Source organism: Cyrtonyx montezumae, unplaced genomic scaffold, assembly GCF_038088225.1.
Source record: "Cyrtonyx montezumae isolate F1298 unplaced genomic scaffold, pur_monq_1.0 scaffold_1, whole genome shotgun sequence".
Taxonomy (NCBI): domain Eukaryota; kingdom Metazoa; phylum Chordata; class Aves; order Galliformes; family Odontophoridae; genus Cyrtonyx; species Cyrtonyx montezumae.
The window spans coordinates 15825581-15839829 of record NW_027071825.1 but is presented as its reverse complement, the minus strand read 5'-3'; the positions used below and the strand labels follow the sequence as shown (position 1 = coordinate 15839829).

Here is a 14249-nt window from a genome sequence, read left to right as displayed (position 1 = left end):
AAGTGAGTTGATACCAAACAATATATGTGATTCATATCTGGGGTAAAGCAACCTCTCTTCCTTTAGCGCAGTAAAGCTATAGCTAGATTTTTGTTATTTGGAAAAAAGTCTGCAAATTTGTTTAAATTGTCTTGATGCCTTTCTGTCTGATTTCACAGCCTTACTGTAGCAGAGCACATCTTGTTTTATTCTCAACTGAAAGGGCGATCCCAGGATGAAGCTGAGCAAGAACTGGACATGATGCTAGAAGACATGGGCCTCACCCATAAAAGGAATGAAGAGGCTCAGAATTTGTCAGGTGCCCACCAGATTTTTCAAAGTTGTTTTTTTTTTTTTGTGTGTGTGTGTGTGTGTGCTGTCTTTTCCTTGTCTTTGAGTGAAGAACTCAAGTATTGAATTCCATGTTTAAGGCTGTATTTTGCCACATCACTGTGCACTAGAGTGGTCTTCACTCTCAAAGAAATTGCTTAATGAAACTACATAAACTTAAAGCTTACACTACATAGTGTCTGCTTATGAGTGTGTGACAAATTAAAATATACTTGAAGTTGCTCTATTTAAATGAGTATATAAAAAATATATCCATCCATATAAGAAAAAAAAAAGCCAGCAAAATACAATGTCTATTATTACAAGGCAAATGAAGTATTATAGCATTATAGAATCACCAAGGTTGGAAAAGATCTCCAAGATCATCTAGTCCAACCATCCACATACCGCTGATATTTTCCCACTAAACCATGTCCTTTAGTGTCATATCTAAATGTTTCTTGAACACAAGAAGTTGCTCCACCTGAACCCTGTTTGGTCAATACAAATAATGCAGAATAGTTCTTTAATTCTAGAATTAAAAGTGCATGTAGTGTATCTGAATACGTTTAACTTCCAGATTCAGAAGTTGGATTGAATAAACAGCCAGGAGTGCTTAATACTTCTTTGTCCAGCTTGTCATTGTAAAAGTTGGTCAATTTCACAGGAGAACATGAAAAATCTCAGATCTTCATCCTTTTGCTTCAGATCAGACTAGAAAATGTAACACAAGTGATAAATTCTATTAAAAAGAAAAGCTGTTTTGAACTTCATGATAAAAATGTGATTATTGATTCGATTTTGTAGAAGCATTTCTGTTTGAGGATGGATTTTGTTTGTACTAATTTGTCTGTCCCTACTCTGAAAAGCTCTGAAAGTTACATCCCTACCTCCTGCATTGTTCATCTCAGACTCCTTGGATGTCTCTGTCCTCTTGTAGGCGGAATGCAAAGGAAGCTGTCTGTCGCCATTGCTTTTGTTGGTGAAGCAAAAGTGGTGGTCTTGGATGAGCCTACTTCTGGAGTTGATCCATATTCTAGGCGATCTATCTGGGATCTTCTGCTGAAGTACCGCTCAGGTAACAGGTTTGAGGGAGTGAACTGAGTTTTCTAAAACCTGTCACAGATACTGTACGGATACCGGTGCCTGCTTTTTTAAACAACTTTTAGTGCAGGAGTTACATACAAATAGGGTTATTTGAACACATGACTATGGATGTGGTGAATCATGAGTACAGGCTGTGGTACAGAAAAATCCCTGCATTAATTGCAAAAGATTATTCACCATTTTGAGTTCCTGAGAGACTCCTTGTTCCTTCAAGGCAGAACCATCATCCTCTCAACCCATCACATGGATGAGGCAGACATCCTTGGAGACAGAATAGCCATCATATCCCAAGGGAAACTCTTCTGCTCAGGTTCTCCTGTGTTCCTCAAGAACTGCTTTGGATCTGGCTTCTACCTCACCCTTGTTCGCAAGATGAAAAACAAAACTGGAAAGAGTGCAGTAAGTATACACTTCCCTCCTTGCATGTGTAATCTGAAAAGCTCATGTTTATGTACTGCACCAAGGTAGAAAGTAAACAATGCTGCTTGAGGCTGTATAAAACTGATTTTAGAATAAAGAAAGCAGTGAGAAAGTTTGGTAATACCTTGTGAAATTATATGGCTGCATAAGAATATCTGTAATAATATTATCTGATTTAATAAATATAAATTCGGCAGGACAAGCTAAGTGGATGTGAAGCCTTCAGTGGTCTATAGTTCACTTTCTTTAGTTATTTACCTGTCAAGTTGCTTTGTGTGTATACTGGTCTTTCTGCTGGCAGTACAGTGGTTGTGAACATGGTGTTCTGTTGGAACTAGTTCAAATACCAGGCAAATAGAAAATTATTTCATAGCTAAATCAGCTTTCTACAGCTTGAGAAGTATGGGTCTGGATTGTTTCTGTTGTTGGTAGCACTTTCAGTCTTAGTACCAACATAATCTGTATACTTACAGCCACTGGTCTTTGCATTTCCCCAGGTATTTGCATATGATTTAGAACTGACAGACACAATCTGTGCAGGTGGATTTATGTTGTCTGTATTGCTTAGCCCAGTCCACAAATGAATTTCAGTGCAATATGTTTCAGATGCCTCAGATATTACATACTTTTCACTTACTTGAACTGGTCAACCCTTATATCTTATTTTGCATGTGTCTGAAGCACTTTGATCTTTCCTTCTGTTGCTTGTCCGTGCTAGTCACTTTGTAGCTGTGGATCTCAGTGCTCCTGCTCCTGTTCCAGCTGTGCACGCGATGATGATGAAGGAACTCAAGAGCAGGAACTAGGTGGTAAGAAGTGGGATGGTTGGGATAGTTTTGCATTCTCACACATGGTTGTGTCTCCCATTGTGCTGCAGCCTCACCCTACTGACCATCATTACTGAGGTTTGCTTTTCCAGAACTTGTCTAACATTTATATTTAATTGTAACAGTCGATGCATTTTTTTTCATGCTTTTCCATACCATTGTTCCTTATATATGTATATATTTGATCTCAAACACAGCTGCTGAACTGAAAGTTTGTGTGCTTTGGAAGTATAGACTGAATTTACAACAACTCTGCACTAAAATATGTAATTTGATAATGAAGATTTAAGCATGTCTAGAGCAAAAAAAAAGTGGCTTTCTCAGGAAAAGTAATTTTCACCTTTCTACATCAAAGAAATTAAATAGATTTTCCTGAAGGTCTTGTGTTGTCCTACAGACCTGAAGTAGTTTCCTGCTACATTGTTCTTAAACCATAATTAGCAATATGACCCAGTCAATCTAGTACTGAGTTAACTGAGATATCTTTAAGTTACATCACAGAACAGTTTATTTTTGTATAGTACAAGCAACAGCTTCTGAAGTCATGCTTAGCATGGTTATATATTCATTCTTGGAACACTGCTTTGACTTTTCACAGGAGATTTGAATGAACTAGCAGAAGTAATTCATCATCATATCCCAGAAGCAAAATTAATTGAAAATATTGGTCAGGAACTTGTCTACCTTTTGCCCAATAAAGACTTTAAGCAGCGATCCTATGCAAGTCTCTTCAGAGAACTGGAGGAAACATTGGATGACCTGGGACTTAGCAGTTTTGGAGTTTCAGACACACCACTTGAAGAGGTAACAGATTAAAATACTTGCTGATTTTACTTTTATGCTTTTTCCGAAAGCATTTTCTGACACTGTTCCTGTTCTTCAACATGTAACCCTAGTAATTCCTAAATATCCTTCAAAACCCAGTCACATGTGCAGTGGGACACTCAGAAAATCTTTAGAATGGAAACAGGGAAAGGATCAAAGCCTGGCTGTGTGTTAGCCTCATGGAGCGTAACTCATTAGCTTGTAATCTTTCTCTGTATCTAACTTTGTTCATTTATTTTCTGAAATATTTTATGAGAGATCTCTGATTGTGTAATAGGCAATACTGAAAAGATATCAACTTTTATTTTTTAATGGCACGTTAGAAGATGGTTGTTAAGCACTGGAACAGGCTCCCCAGGGAGGTGGTTGAGTCACCATCCCTGGATGTGTTTAAAAACCATTTGGATGTGGTGCTCCGGGACACGATTTAGCAGAGGGTTGCTAGAGTTAGGGTGGTGTGGTTAGGTCATGGTAGGACTTGATGATCTTTAACGTCTTTTTCAACCTGAGTGATTCTGTGATTCCATATTGTGTTTCAGAGATCAGGTTAATGTTCTGTTCCTAACCAGATGTCTTTGTCTGTGGCAGGTTTTCCTAAAGGTCACTGCAGAAGCTGACCCTGAAGTGCAAAAAGCAGGTATAAATCTATGTATCCATATTTAATAATTCTTTTCTTGTGGTTGGTCTGTATTCTGAATATTAAATATTAAGAAATTCTCACCAAAATACATCTGGTCACTGAACACCTGTTTTCAGGGCTTGTCATGATATCTGAGAAACCAGATGAAGTTTGAAGAAATACTTTTATTTGGATTGGATGATGTCCTTAGCTATGCAAATAAAAATGTAACATCCAACTCCCAGATGTCAATTGTTTTTATAAGGTTTATTTATTTATTTATTTATTTATTTATTTATTACCATTAGTCCATAAAATATATACACGATTAACTAGTAAATCCGGCCAAGTAAGAGTGTTAATCTGTATGATGATTCTGGGTACAACCACACTGCAATGATTGTAATTAAAGCAGTCTGTTGATGTGATATATACTGTTGTTAAAATCTGGAACTCAGTGAAATATCTGTGCTGTCTGCATATATAGAAGTAATTGTCTTCTCGGAAACTTTTCATCTGGATAATTCCTATTATTAAGTATATTTCTTAATGTAGGAGACACTCTAGAAAATGATTCTACTCCTGGCAAAATTTCTGATGAGAACAAAACAGCTGAAAAAACCCCAGTGGAAACCAATGACACTTCTCGAATGCCCGTAGGCATAGCAGGGGATAAAAATGAAGGCAGAGGGTCCCAGCAGTATAAAGGTTTTCAACTTGTATATCAGCAGTTCAAAGCACTGTTCATCAAAAGGTTCCAACATGCCTCCCGCAGCCACAAGGACTTCCTAACACAGGTATTGTCTTACTGTTGATGTCCTTGACTATTTTCCCACCGTGTTCTCAACTTCCTTGTTGAACCTTTCCTAGCTCAGAGGTACTGCAAATAGTTCCTAGCTATTGTAACTTATGGTTCCAGTTGTTTTGCCTCTTCCTATCGTTTCTTCTGCCTGTAATCTGTTGTCCTCACAAAGTACATGATTTAATCACTACCAACCCAGCATTTTCTTTTAAACATAGTACAGTTCTTTGACAACCAGAGTCTTAACTGAAATCATTGGAAATGAAATAGTTGGTAGACGATAGCTCAACCAAATCCTGCTGTTCTTAATTTATGTATGAGTTGTATATAGTGTCACTGTACAGCATATGTCTGAGTATGATGTTTTCATGTCCTCTGCAGATTGTTCTGCCTGCTAGTTTTGTGTTGCTGTCTTTAGTGCTTACAGTCATTATTCCTCCATTTGGAGAATATCCCGCCTTAACTTTAGACCCATGGATCTATGGACAACAGTTTACTTTCTTCAGGTAAGAATAATCAATCAGTAAATGTACATCTGTCATATACATGCATTTAGGATCATGAGGATCTGCCTTACTAGGCTATCCTCATTCTGCGTAGTATAAGAAAGGAAGTTTCGCTGCAATCAGCAGATCTCAAGTAGCATAAAATTAGCACAAGTAGGGAATGCAGCTGTTAGTATATCTAACAAGTAATCCTCAGTTACAGTACTGTCTTTGTTACTTTCCTTTTCCTACCTGAGTTCATGACCTAGGCACTTAAAAAGTTAGATATCCTAACAGGAGATCCAGTACAGTGAGAGGTCTGATATGCTATTGAACTACTCCTTGATTCATTATCATATGTTACAGAGAATGAGATTCAAACCTATCTACTGACCTGTGATAGGTTTTTGGTTTTTTTTTACTTAGTACATATTTGAGTACAGTTTTGAAAACAAGGTGAAAACAGAGGGTCTTAGGTTTTGTAATGCTGCTGCTTAGCTGTTTCAGCCCATGCTCCATCTTTTGGCTAGTTGATTCTGATATACACTGCTGTCTTTCACCAGTTGCTTATGTATATTCTAGTTCAACAATTAGAATTTTTTCAATGGAGAAAGCATCATCTTATTCCCTTAGCAATGAGCGTCCTGGCAGTGAGCAGATGGTCTCCCTCACTAATGCTTTCTTAAATAAACCTGGATTTGGAAATCGCTGCTTGAAGAATCAGTCTTTTCTGTAAGTTGCCTGCTAATATGTATTGAAATAGACTTCAGTATAATATTACAAATAGTACTGGTGTAGTGGAAAAAGTGTTAGTTGTCTTGATGTTTTGCTAGAGCCAATTGATTTGAGCCAGATTTGTTCTAGGCAAGAACATCTGGTATTGGGTCAAAAAAAATAAACAGCAAGAAAATATTTCCTCTGGTTTAAGAGTCAGTCACAGTGCTAGATGTTAGTAACTGGAAGCTCATGTAATCTTGTGTTAGGAATTAAGCAACTTTGAAATGTGTGAGAGTGGAATCAAGCCCAAATATTCTCAGCTTCCCTGGCGTTTTCCAGGTGCAAGCTTCCTCAGGGTCCTTCTGTTCCCAGTGATGTGTTTGGAAACAATAGCTTGAGCAGTTGCTTGAATAGTGAAGTACCAATAGGGCAGTCTTTGTGATTCGAAGTTATTTTCAATTTGAAGTGAGAATTACATCAGTAGAGATCTCTTTATTAACATTAATTTAAGTCTTTTGAGGCCTGCTTTGGAGTATCACTTTGCTTTGCCGTTCATTTTCTCCTGCTTTTTTCCCTGATATCCTACAGTTTGATTTTTCTGGCTATTTTCACCTCTTTTTGTACAAAACAAACCAGGAGGAAACTTTTTTTGTTTGTTTTTTAAGAAAAAAAATAGAAGAGGTACTGCACAAGTAAGGAGCAAGGAGAAAGATAGTCTCCTTACAAAGATGTCTCCTCAGTGCAGCTACTAATTTGTCAAACACAGTTCCCGTGTCTCTTCAGTTTCCTATCTGTAAGCTTAAGACATTAAATTTGGCAGAAGTTTGGAGGGAGATTGTACTTAAGTGATGTCTGGTGACTTATGAACAATAACATGGTCTGAAGGTGTCTGGTGAAAACACTGTGATTTTTGTAGATTTTGAGCTCTTAGAATTTATCTCTGCACAACTAAGAGACTCTTCCTCTACACAGGAACTACCCATGCAACAATATGCCAACTGCCTGGAGTATACCTGCTGTTCATCCTAACCTAAGCAGCCTCCTGCTGAGCCAAAAGTGGAGCTCTGAGAATCCTTCACCTTCCTGCAAGTGCAGCACTCATAAGAAACTCACCATGCTGCCAGAATGCCCTCCAGGAGCTGGAGGCCTCCCACCACCGCAGGTAGTGTCCCTGTGCTATAGATCCTTTTAGACTAAAAGTTTTGTAGTGAGTCCTGGAAAAGGGATTAGCATTAAGCATCTTGCCACGGAAATATACATGGAAAAAACTAAGTACAGTTCTTAAGGGGGCAAGAACTGTTGGAACATAAAATTCAATTTCAGAGGTACTGGAAAAGCTTGCACATAAAAATCATATGAATTATAATGTCTATTTTCATTCAAATTGCAAACATTTCATCCAGAAGAACATCACAAAAAAATTGATAATCAGATATTTAAAAAATAAAAAATCTTAATTCTCACCTCAAAAGAATAATTCTACTGTAAATTATTCCCTTTCTTCAAGAGATGGAAAGATCGAGAAGAAGGCAGGAAGGAAAGAGAAATATCAGAATTTGGAAAATAATGGAGTCATCTCATTTTGTCATGTCTTTTAATTCCTTTTCTAGAAAGAAAGTAGTAAGCAAGTGACACGAATGTTTGTGCACATGTATGTGAAGATGAATAGTTTAGTAACCATTGATCCTGTATAGAAATAAGAACTACAATCCTACCTGTTCCCATCAATGAATAATCTTAGTCATTTCCTTTATAAAATGTGCTTGAAGAGCAGATAAAATTGTTTGATGAACAAGTGAAAATTATAGTTCATTATTTTTATTTTCTACGTATTTTTATAATTTAAAGAGAACAGAACTGCAACCACTCTGAGTAATAGCTCACTGGTTTTCTACCTCACTGTACAAACTCTTCAACTTTAATATCTGTGTTTGCCAGGCTTGCACACATTAGCAAAATGACTTACTGAAATACAGTTTTTAAACTAATGGCACCAAGCTGATCAATTTCTGAATCCACATCCATGTCGTGTTCTATTAAAAATACTCCCAAGTTTACTTTGGTTTCACTATCACTATTCACTAAGTTGTATTAAATATCTGTAGAATTCCTCTGTATGAAGAATAAATAAGCAGTTATATCTTGATCTTATTCACAAAGATATTTCCAAGTAATCTCAAAGTTGAATTTTGCTAATTATATGCTATCATATGTGGGATGATAATTTAACATTTGTAATGCAAGTAGGACAAAATGGTTGTTGTTGGGGATCCTGGTCCTCTATGAGATATGTATTATTATAACATCCCAATAATTTTGTCTAGCTTGTCAAGAAGATACACTTCATGTTTAAGTCTGTACAGGGAAGCAATTGTATGTAAATAATTGTGAAGAATGTCTAACAATGAATACATCATTTGACGAAGACACTTATGAGTATGCTACCAATCTTCCTGTTAACCATCTAGAATCAGACAGAGATTTGGAATGGACCTTTTGTATCATCTAGAACTGTTTCTATGTGGGCAAATATGACCATAAAGGACTTCCTACGGAAAGTGGGAATGTCATTTTCAGGTTGCATGCTTTGTGCTCTAAAATTTTTATAAGCATTTTGTGCTCTGGGAAGAAATCAACGTGCTTGAGGTTATGGGTGATGCCATTGCAAAAAAAAAAAAAAAAAAAAAAAAAAGTTATTTTCATTTGAGGTACTTAATGTGCTAGTGAAGCTGAGTAAATAAATGCATTTTCATGTTTTTATTTCAACTTGCTACATTGTGGAAAACAGTGAACTACTTTATTTTCACTGGGCCCTCAATGTGTTTGATAAAGCTCCTGCTTTCATACTGAAGAGAAAGCTTTGAGCTACCTTAGCCTTTGTAGCAAACAACTCAGGCCAAGTTTCAGAATTAACTGCATCAGTTTTGTGTCAGGCATTGCAAATTCCTGTGATTTCTTGATCTCACTGTAGACTTTTGGGCTAGAAAATGACTGACCCACTCTGGTTTCAGTGATACTATGAACCTGAGCAATTCCCCCTATCTATAGCTACTCTTATGAGTACTCTTATAGCTACTCTTACTGACAAACAACAGATTTAGAGACTTCAAAGCTACATGTGACTAAATGGGTTTTATTTTTTTTTCCAGAGAGTGCAGCACAGCACAGAAGTCCTTCAAGATCTGACTCACAGAAACATCTCAGATTTTCTGGTGAAAACATATCCCATTTTGATAAAAGGGAGGTAGGTGTGAACTGCCAAGTTTTTCACGTGACGTTTTATACCTGCCCATGAAATCCTCATTTGATAACAACATAGCACTTGATTTGTTGCAGTATTGTGTAGACTTGAACATTGTGTCCATATTCCTGACTTAAGAATAGGATATATCTATTTTAGGGGATTTAAATTGTTTTTATTGTAACAGTTTGTATAATCAGTTACTCTGTTATAGACAGTTTCAATGTTAATGGCATGCCATATTAGCAATAGCCATGTCCATGATGAAAAAAATGGTGAATTGCAGTTTCCCATTTGTGTCCCTGAAGAACTCTAGCAACACCATTTTGACCATCTGCCTGAGGTAATTATAATTTGCTTCTCTGAAGTGCTGAAGGGCAGTAAGGTGTGTGGTAGTTGGTTTATTATTGCTAATTCAGGCCTTGCTGTCTTTTCAATTTCTAGAACAGTTGTGATATTCCCATCATATCAATTATGTACTCGCTGCATTTTATTGATTCCTCTTAGGACTTGTCAGAATTGCTTTAGATACATCTTTTAAAATCAGTTTGTTACAGATTTAGGATAGAGCCAATATGTGTGATTTTAGAACTCTTGTCTCTGTATGATCTGGAGATGAACCATGTCAGAAAATAAAGAAAAAAATTAAAAGAAGCCCACTTTAGGGAGCACCAGAAATCCTAACAACCAATGACTCGATGTAATCTGCAGATTTAAAACAAACAGACAAAAAACCTGCATTGGAAAACTGATGATTTGCAAAGCACATGAATTCTTTAATTTCTATCTAAGCCTGGCAATATATCCAATGACTTTGGCTCAGTGCATTAAGAGACAGGATTCTCTTTGTCTGTTTCAGCTTGAAGAGCAAATACTGGGTCAATGAGCAAAGGTAAGAAACAATTTCATGGGCTGTGTTGGTAAATAAAGAAACAAAGAAATCCTGTTTAACAGTGGGACCTCACAATGTTTCTCTGAATGGACTAGAGGAATTGTGACAGATAGTATGGAACAAAGAGAAGAATGCAGTGTGAAATAGGTTGTGGGTTGTACTTGTTTGGACTGCCCCACAAGTGTGAAGGCCAGAGGCACACATTGGAATTGTCACTATTTCATTATCTACAAGGTCTGACTAGTGGAACCTGAGTGACTTACAGTACAATAAAGCGCTTTGCTGTGCTAGTGCTCTGATGAAGCTCTTTCAGAGTGCAGCAGGAAAAAAAAAAAGACCTGGGGGACACAAACCTAGGCTGCAGCCTACCAAATACACAGGATTAGCAAATGCAATTCTTTCCCCACTTGTAACATGCGCAGTAGCTATAAAACAGATTCCAGTAGTGCTCCACTCTTTCATAAGAGTCATTTAACCCCAGTGTGATGTCAACGCGTGGATAGTAAGGTACTAGAAAGGTGATTGATTAGTTTGAGTTAGGTTACTTAGGTTTTTCATCAACAGTTCATTCAGGAATTCACTTCAAAGGTAGAAGCAGCTTCCTTCAGGGAGTATTTCCTTGCTCGTGTGCAAAACATTACTTTCTATAGGATTAAATTTTGATTAATGTCATTCAAAAATATTTATTAATGCAGAGTGTTGGCTAACACCAGCATTGGTGAATACCTGTTCCCCTCAGGAGTGATGAAATTTTAACCAGAGGTCCATTCTGTCCTCAGTCCTTCAAGTTAACCAAACAGTTACACTGTTAGTTATCTTGATCCAAAGATTGTGGACTATAGAAAGGACTTTTTTCCAAGTATTCTATCTGAATAATAATTTTCTCAGGATCTCAATGTGAACCCCTCATAAATTGAAATAATTAGTATTTGCAAGCCTTATAGATAATCTAATACCTCATACAACTTGTTTGAAAAAGAGTGGAGATTGTTATACGTAAATTGTATCACGTATGTAAATCAAACTTATATTAAAGGACTTTTTAGTATTTACATCAATCTACAGAGTTTTGGGTCAGTGATACAAGTGACTGATGTTGCTGTTTCTCTTCATTAGGTATGGAGGAATTTCTATAGGAGGAAAGCTCCCCGTCCTTCATGTTTCTGGAGATGAAGTTGTCAATTTTTTAAGTGACCTGGGACGAATGATGAATGTGACAGGAGTAAGCAAGATTTGTTTGGTCTCTTTACCAAAGAATTGTTATGAGTTGAAAACCTGCAGCACTGGAATTAGAATCTTAGAATCATAGAATAGCCTGTGGTGAAAAGAACCTCAAAGATCATCTAGTTTCAACACCCCTGCTATGGGCAGGGATGCCAACCACTAGACCAGACTATCCACAGCCACATCCAGCTTTTCTTTGAATGCCTCCAGGGGTGGGGCATCTGCAACCTCTCTGGGCAACTTGTTCGCTCTGAGTGAAAAAACTTCTTCCTAATATCTAACCTAAATCCCCTGTCTCATTCCCCCTTGTCCTATCACTATCATGTGTATGTAAACAGTCATTCCCCTTCCTGTTATACACTTCCTTTAAGTACTGGGGGGCCACAGTGAGGTCTCCCTGGAGCCTTTTCTTCTCCAAGCTAAACAAGCCCAGTTCCCACAACTTTTCTTCATAGGAGGGTTACTCCAGCCCTCTGATCATTTTAGCGGCCCTCCTCTGGACCTGCTCCAAGAGCTCTGTGTCTTGTGCTGGGGCCCCAGGCCTGGATGCAGTACTCCAGATGTGGGCTCAGAGGAGCTGAGCAGAGGGGGACAATCACCTCCCTCTCCCTGCTGGATATATTGCTTCACAAATTTCGGTGTAATTTCCCTAGACAACTAGTGCTTACCAAAATCTTTGCTTTATGTAACTTCTTCTTTTTAACTTTAGGGACAAACTTCACTGGCTGCTGCTAAAGAATTTTCTAATTTCCTTAAATACATGGAAACTGAAGATAATATTAAGGTATATGCTGGAAATAGTCTGCAAACCTACTTTCTTGAGATAAACTTCAAATAGTGAGAATACTGATGGTGGAATTCTCAGATGCAAGAAGAGCTGAATTACTGTATTTATTATGAGTAATAATAGTATTAATGCCTTCGTAGTAATTTCTAATATGATTTTTTTTAACCCATATTCTTAGTACTTCTTGCTACCCTAAATACTTCTCAGCAGGACACATTCTGCTTAACTTTAAAATTTCATCAAAATCACTAGGCAGTCACTCTCCTAAAAGCACAGTATATGACTGCTGGACATTACCTAGGAGCTACCAAGTCCTGGTGCTAGAGTCTTCCCCGTTGACTGTGGCCACCAAAGTAAATAAAAGGCAGCCAGCTCCAGCAGGTCAGAGTTATTAGTGAAAGCTTCTTAAATGAATCTATGCTTTCTGACTCTTTTAGGTGTGGTTTAACAATAAGGGCTGGCATGCTATGGTTAGTTTCCTTAATGTAGCCAATAATGCAATCCTCAGAGCTAACTTGCGGACTGGCCAAGCCCCTGAGGAGTATGGGATCACGGTTGTAAACCATCCTCTGAATCTTACTAAGGAGCAGCTCTCTGAAGTCACCGTGTAAGTCTGTGTGTGTTTTGCTAATGGCTTTTACCTCTCCCTCTCCAGTCAGCTTACCACCTACAGTGAGGAGAAATAGTTCAGATGATAGAACGTGGAGTAATTTACTCAAAACATTTTCTATACACAATCCATTCTTTTTTTCTCTAAATATTTATTTCCACCCAACTTAGGAGCTATAACCATTGGTTATATGTGATTGCATATTTCTACTGATTCCAGAGCTCCAAGGTCTTTGTTCATGCTTCAAAGCTGGTAGATCTCCTTGAGAAATAATACAGATTACAAGAAAAAGGTGCCAGAAATTGTTCCTAAGTAACTACAGGTAGGCAGCAGTCAATAACCTCTGTCTTGGTGCCAAGGTCAGCATACAGCCATAGTTTATTGAAAAAGGCATCCTTAAGAAGATACAAATTCCCACTCAACATCTTCTGCTAGGTTCAGAAGTAAATGAAAATGGAAATTTTTGCCTTAGTAGAGCTGTAAGATCTGTGCTTCATCTTACTTTGCAGTTTGCCTGGTTGAGTACCTTTTCTCCTAGCTCCCACAGCACTTCACCTGTTATGTCTTAATATCTACATTGACACGCACCATTCAGGAATGGCTGTCAAACAGATATATGTAGGAGCTGAACTTTACCAGAAAATGAAGACAATGAGAAAAAACAGGAAATGGTGCCATCATCATTCACATTTGTTAGCTACTGTCCCCGGTGCAATATGGGAAGATACACTAGCATATTTTGAAATTGGAAAAATCTTCTAATTACCCAATAGCGTTGTTACTATTAGATCTTAAAATTTCTACCAGCTTTCCTAAATGCTAATATAGTGCTAAGTTGCATCCATTCCCTTGTTCACAGTCCCTTTTTGTGCTTTGTTGTAGGCTGACCACCTCAGTGGATGCTGTTGTTGCCATCTGTGTGATTTTTGCCATGTCCTTTATTCCAGCTAGTTTTGTTTTATACCTGATTCAAGAACGTGTGACAAAAGCCAAGCATCTCCAGTTTGTTAGTGGTGTGAGCCCTGCTATCTACTGGCTAACTAACTTCATGTGGGACATAGTGAGTAACTGCTAGTCTCATTTCATAGTCTGCAGTGTTAACTAGGATATAATCAGTAAATTAATCAGAATTAAGTGCAACTTTACATACCATGGGAGAGCCCCTTTGCCAGACAGACCCTACCCTCTGTAAGAAACTTAACATGTTTCAATATATTCAAGGTATCTAAGCAGGAGATTCATCAGCTGCTGGAACAACAGCTGGAAGTCAGGCAAAATACTCTAGGGTGTCTAAAATAATTTGGATGTGTGTGTTTAGGCCATTGAATCATGTTGTGTTGTTTCAAAAGGATTTAGAGCACGTGCCCAGGCATGCTTAGGCAAA

General features: G+C 37.7%; 1 protein-coding gene across 1 annotated transcript in view; it reads left to right on the top strand.

Annotated features, from left to right (window-relative positions):
• The window catches only part of ABCA4 (ATP binding cassette subfamily A member 4), a 69176-nt gene that overhangs the window by 41682 nt on the left and 13245 nt on the right, over positions 1-14249 (top strand). Inside the window, exons 21-36 of the mRNA XM_065741853.1 lie at positions 159-298; positions 1250-1387; positions 1631-1815; positions 2555-2645; positions 3262-3467; positions 4077-4125; positions 4663-4904; positions 5291-5415; positions 6028-6126; positions 7084-7273; positions 9261-9355; positions 10212-10244; positions 11361-11466; positions 12178-12252; positions 12693-12862; positions 13748-13925. Coding sequence (XP_065597925.1) covers positions 159-298; positions 1250-1387; positions 1631-1815; positions 2555-2645; positions 3262-3467; positions 4077-4125; positions 4663-4904; positions 5291-5415; positions 6028-6126; positions 7084-7273; positions 9261-9355; positions 10212-10244; positions 11361-11466; positions 12178-12252; positions 12693-12862; positions 13748-13925 — 2122 coding nt within the window. The remainder of the gene's footprint in view (positions 1-158; positions 299-1249; positions 1388-1630; positions 1816-2554; positions 2646-3261; positions 3468-4076; positions 4126-4662; positions 4905-5290; positions 5416-6027; positions 6127-7083; positions 7274-9260; positions 9356-10211; positions 10245-11360; positions 11467-12177; positions 12253-12692; positions 12863-13747; positions 13926-14249) is intronic.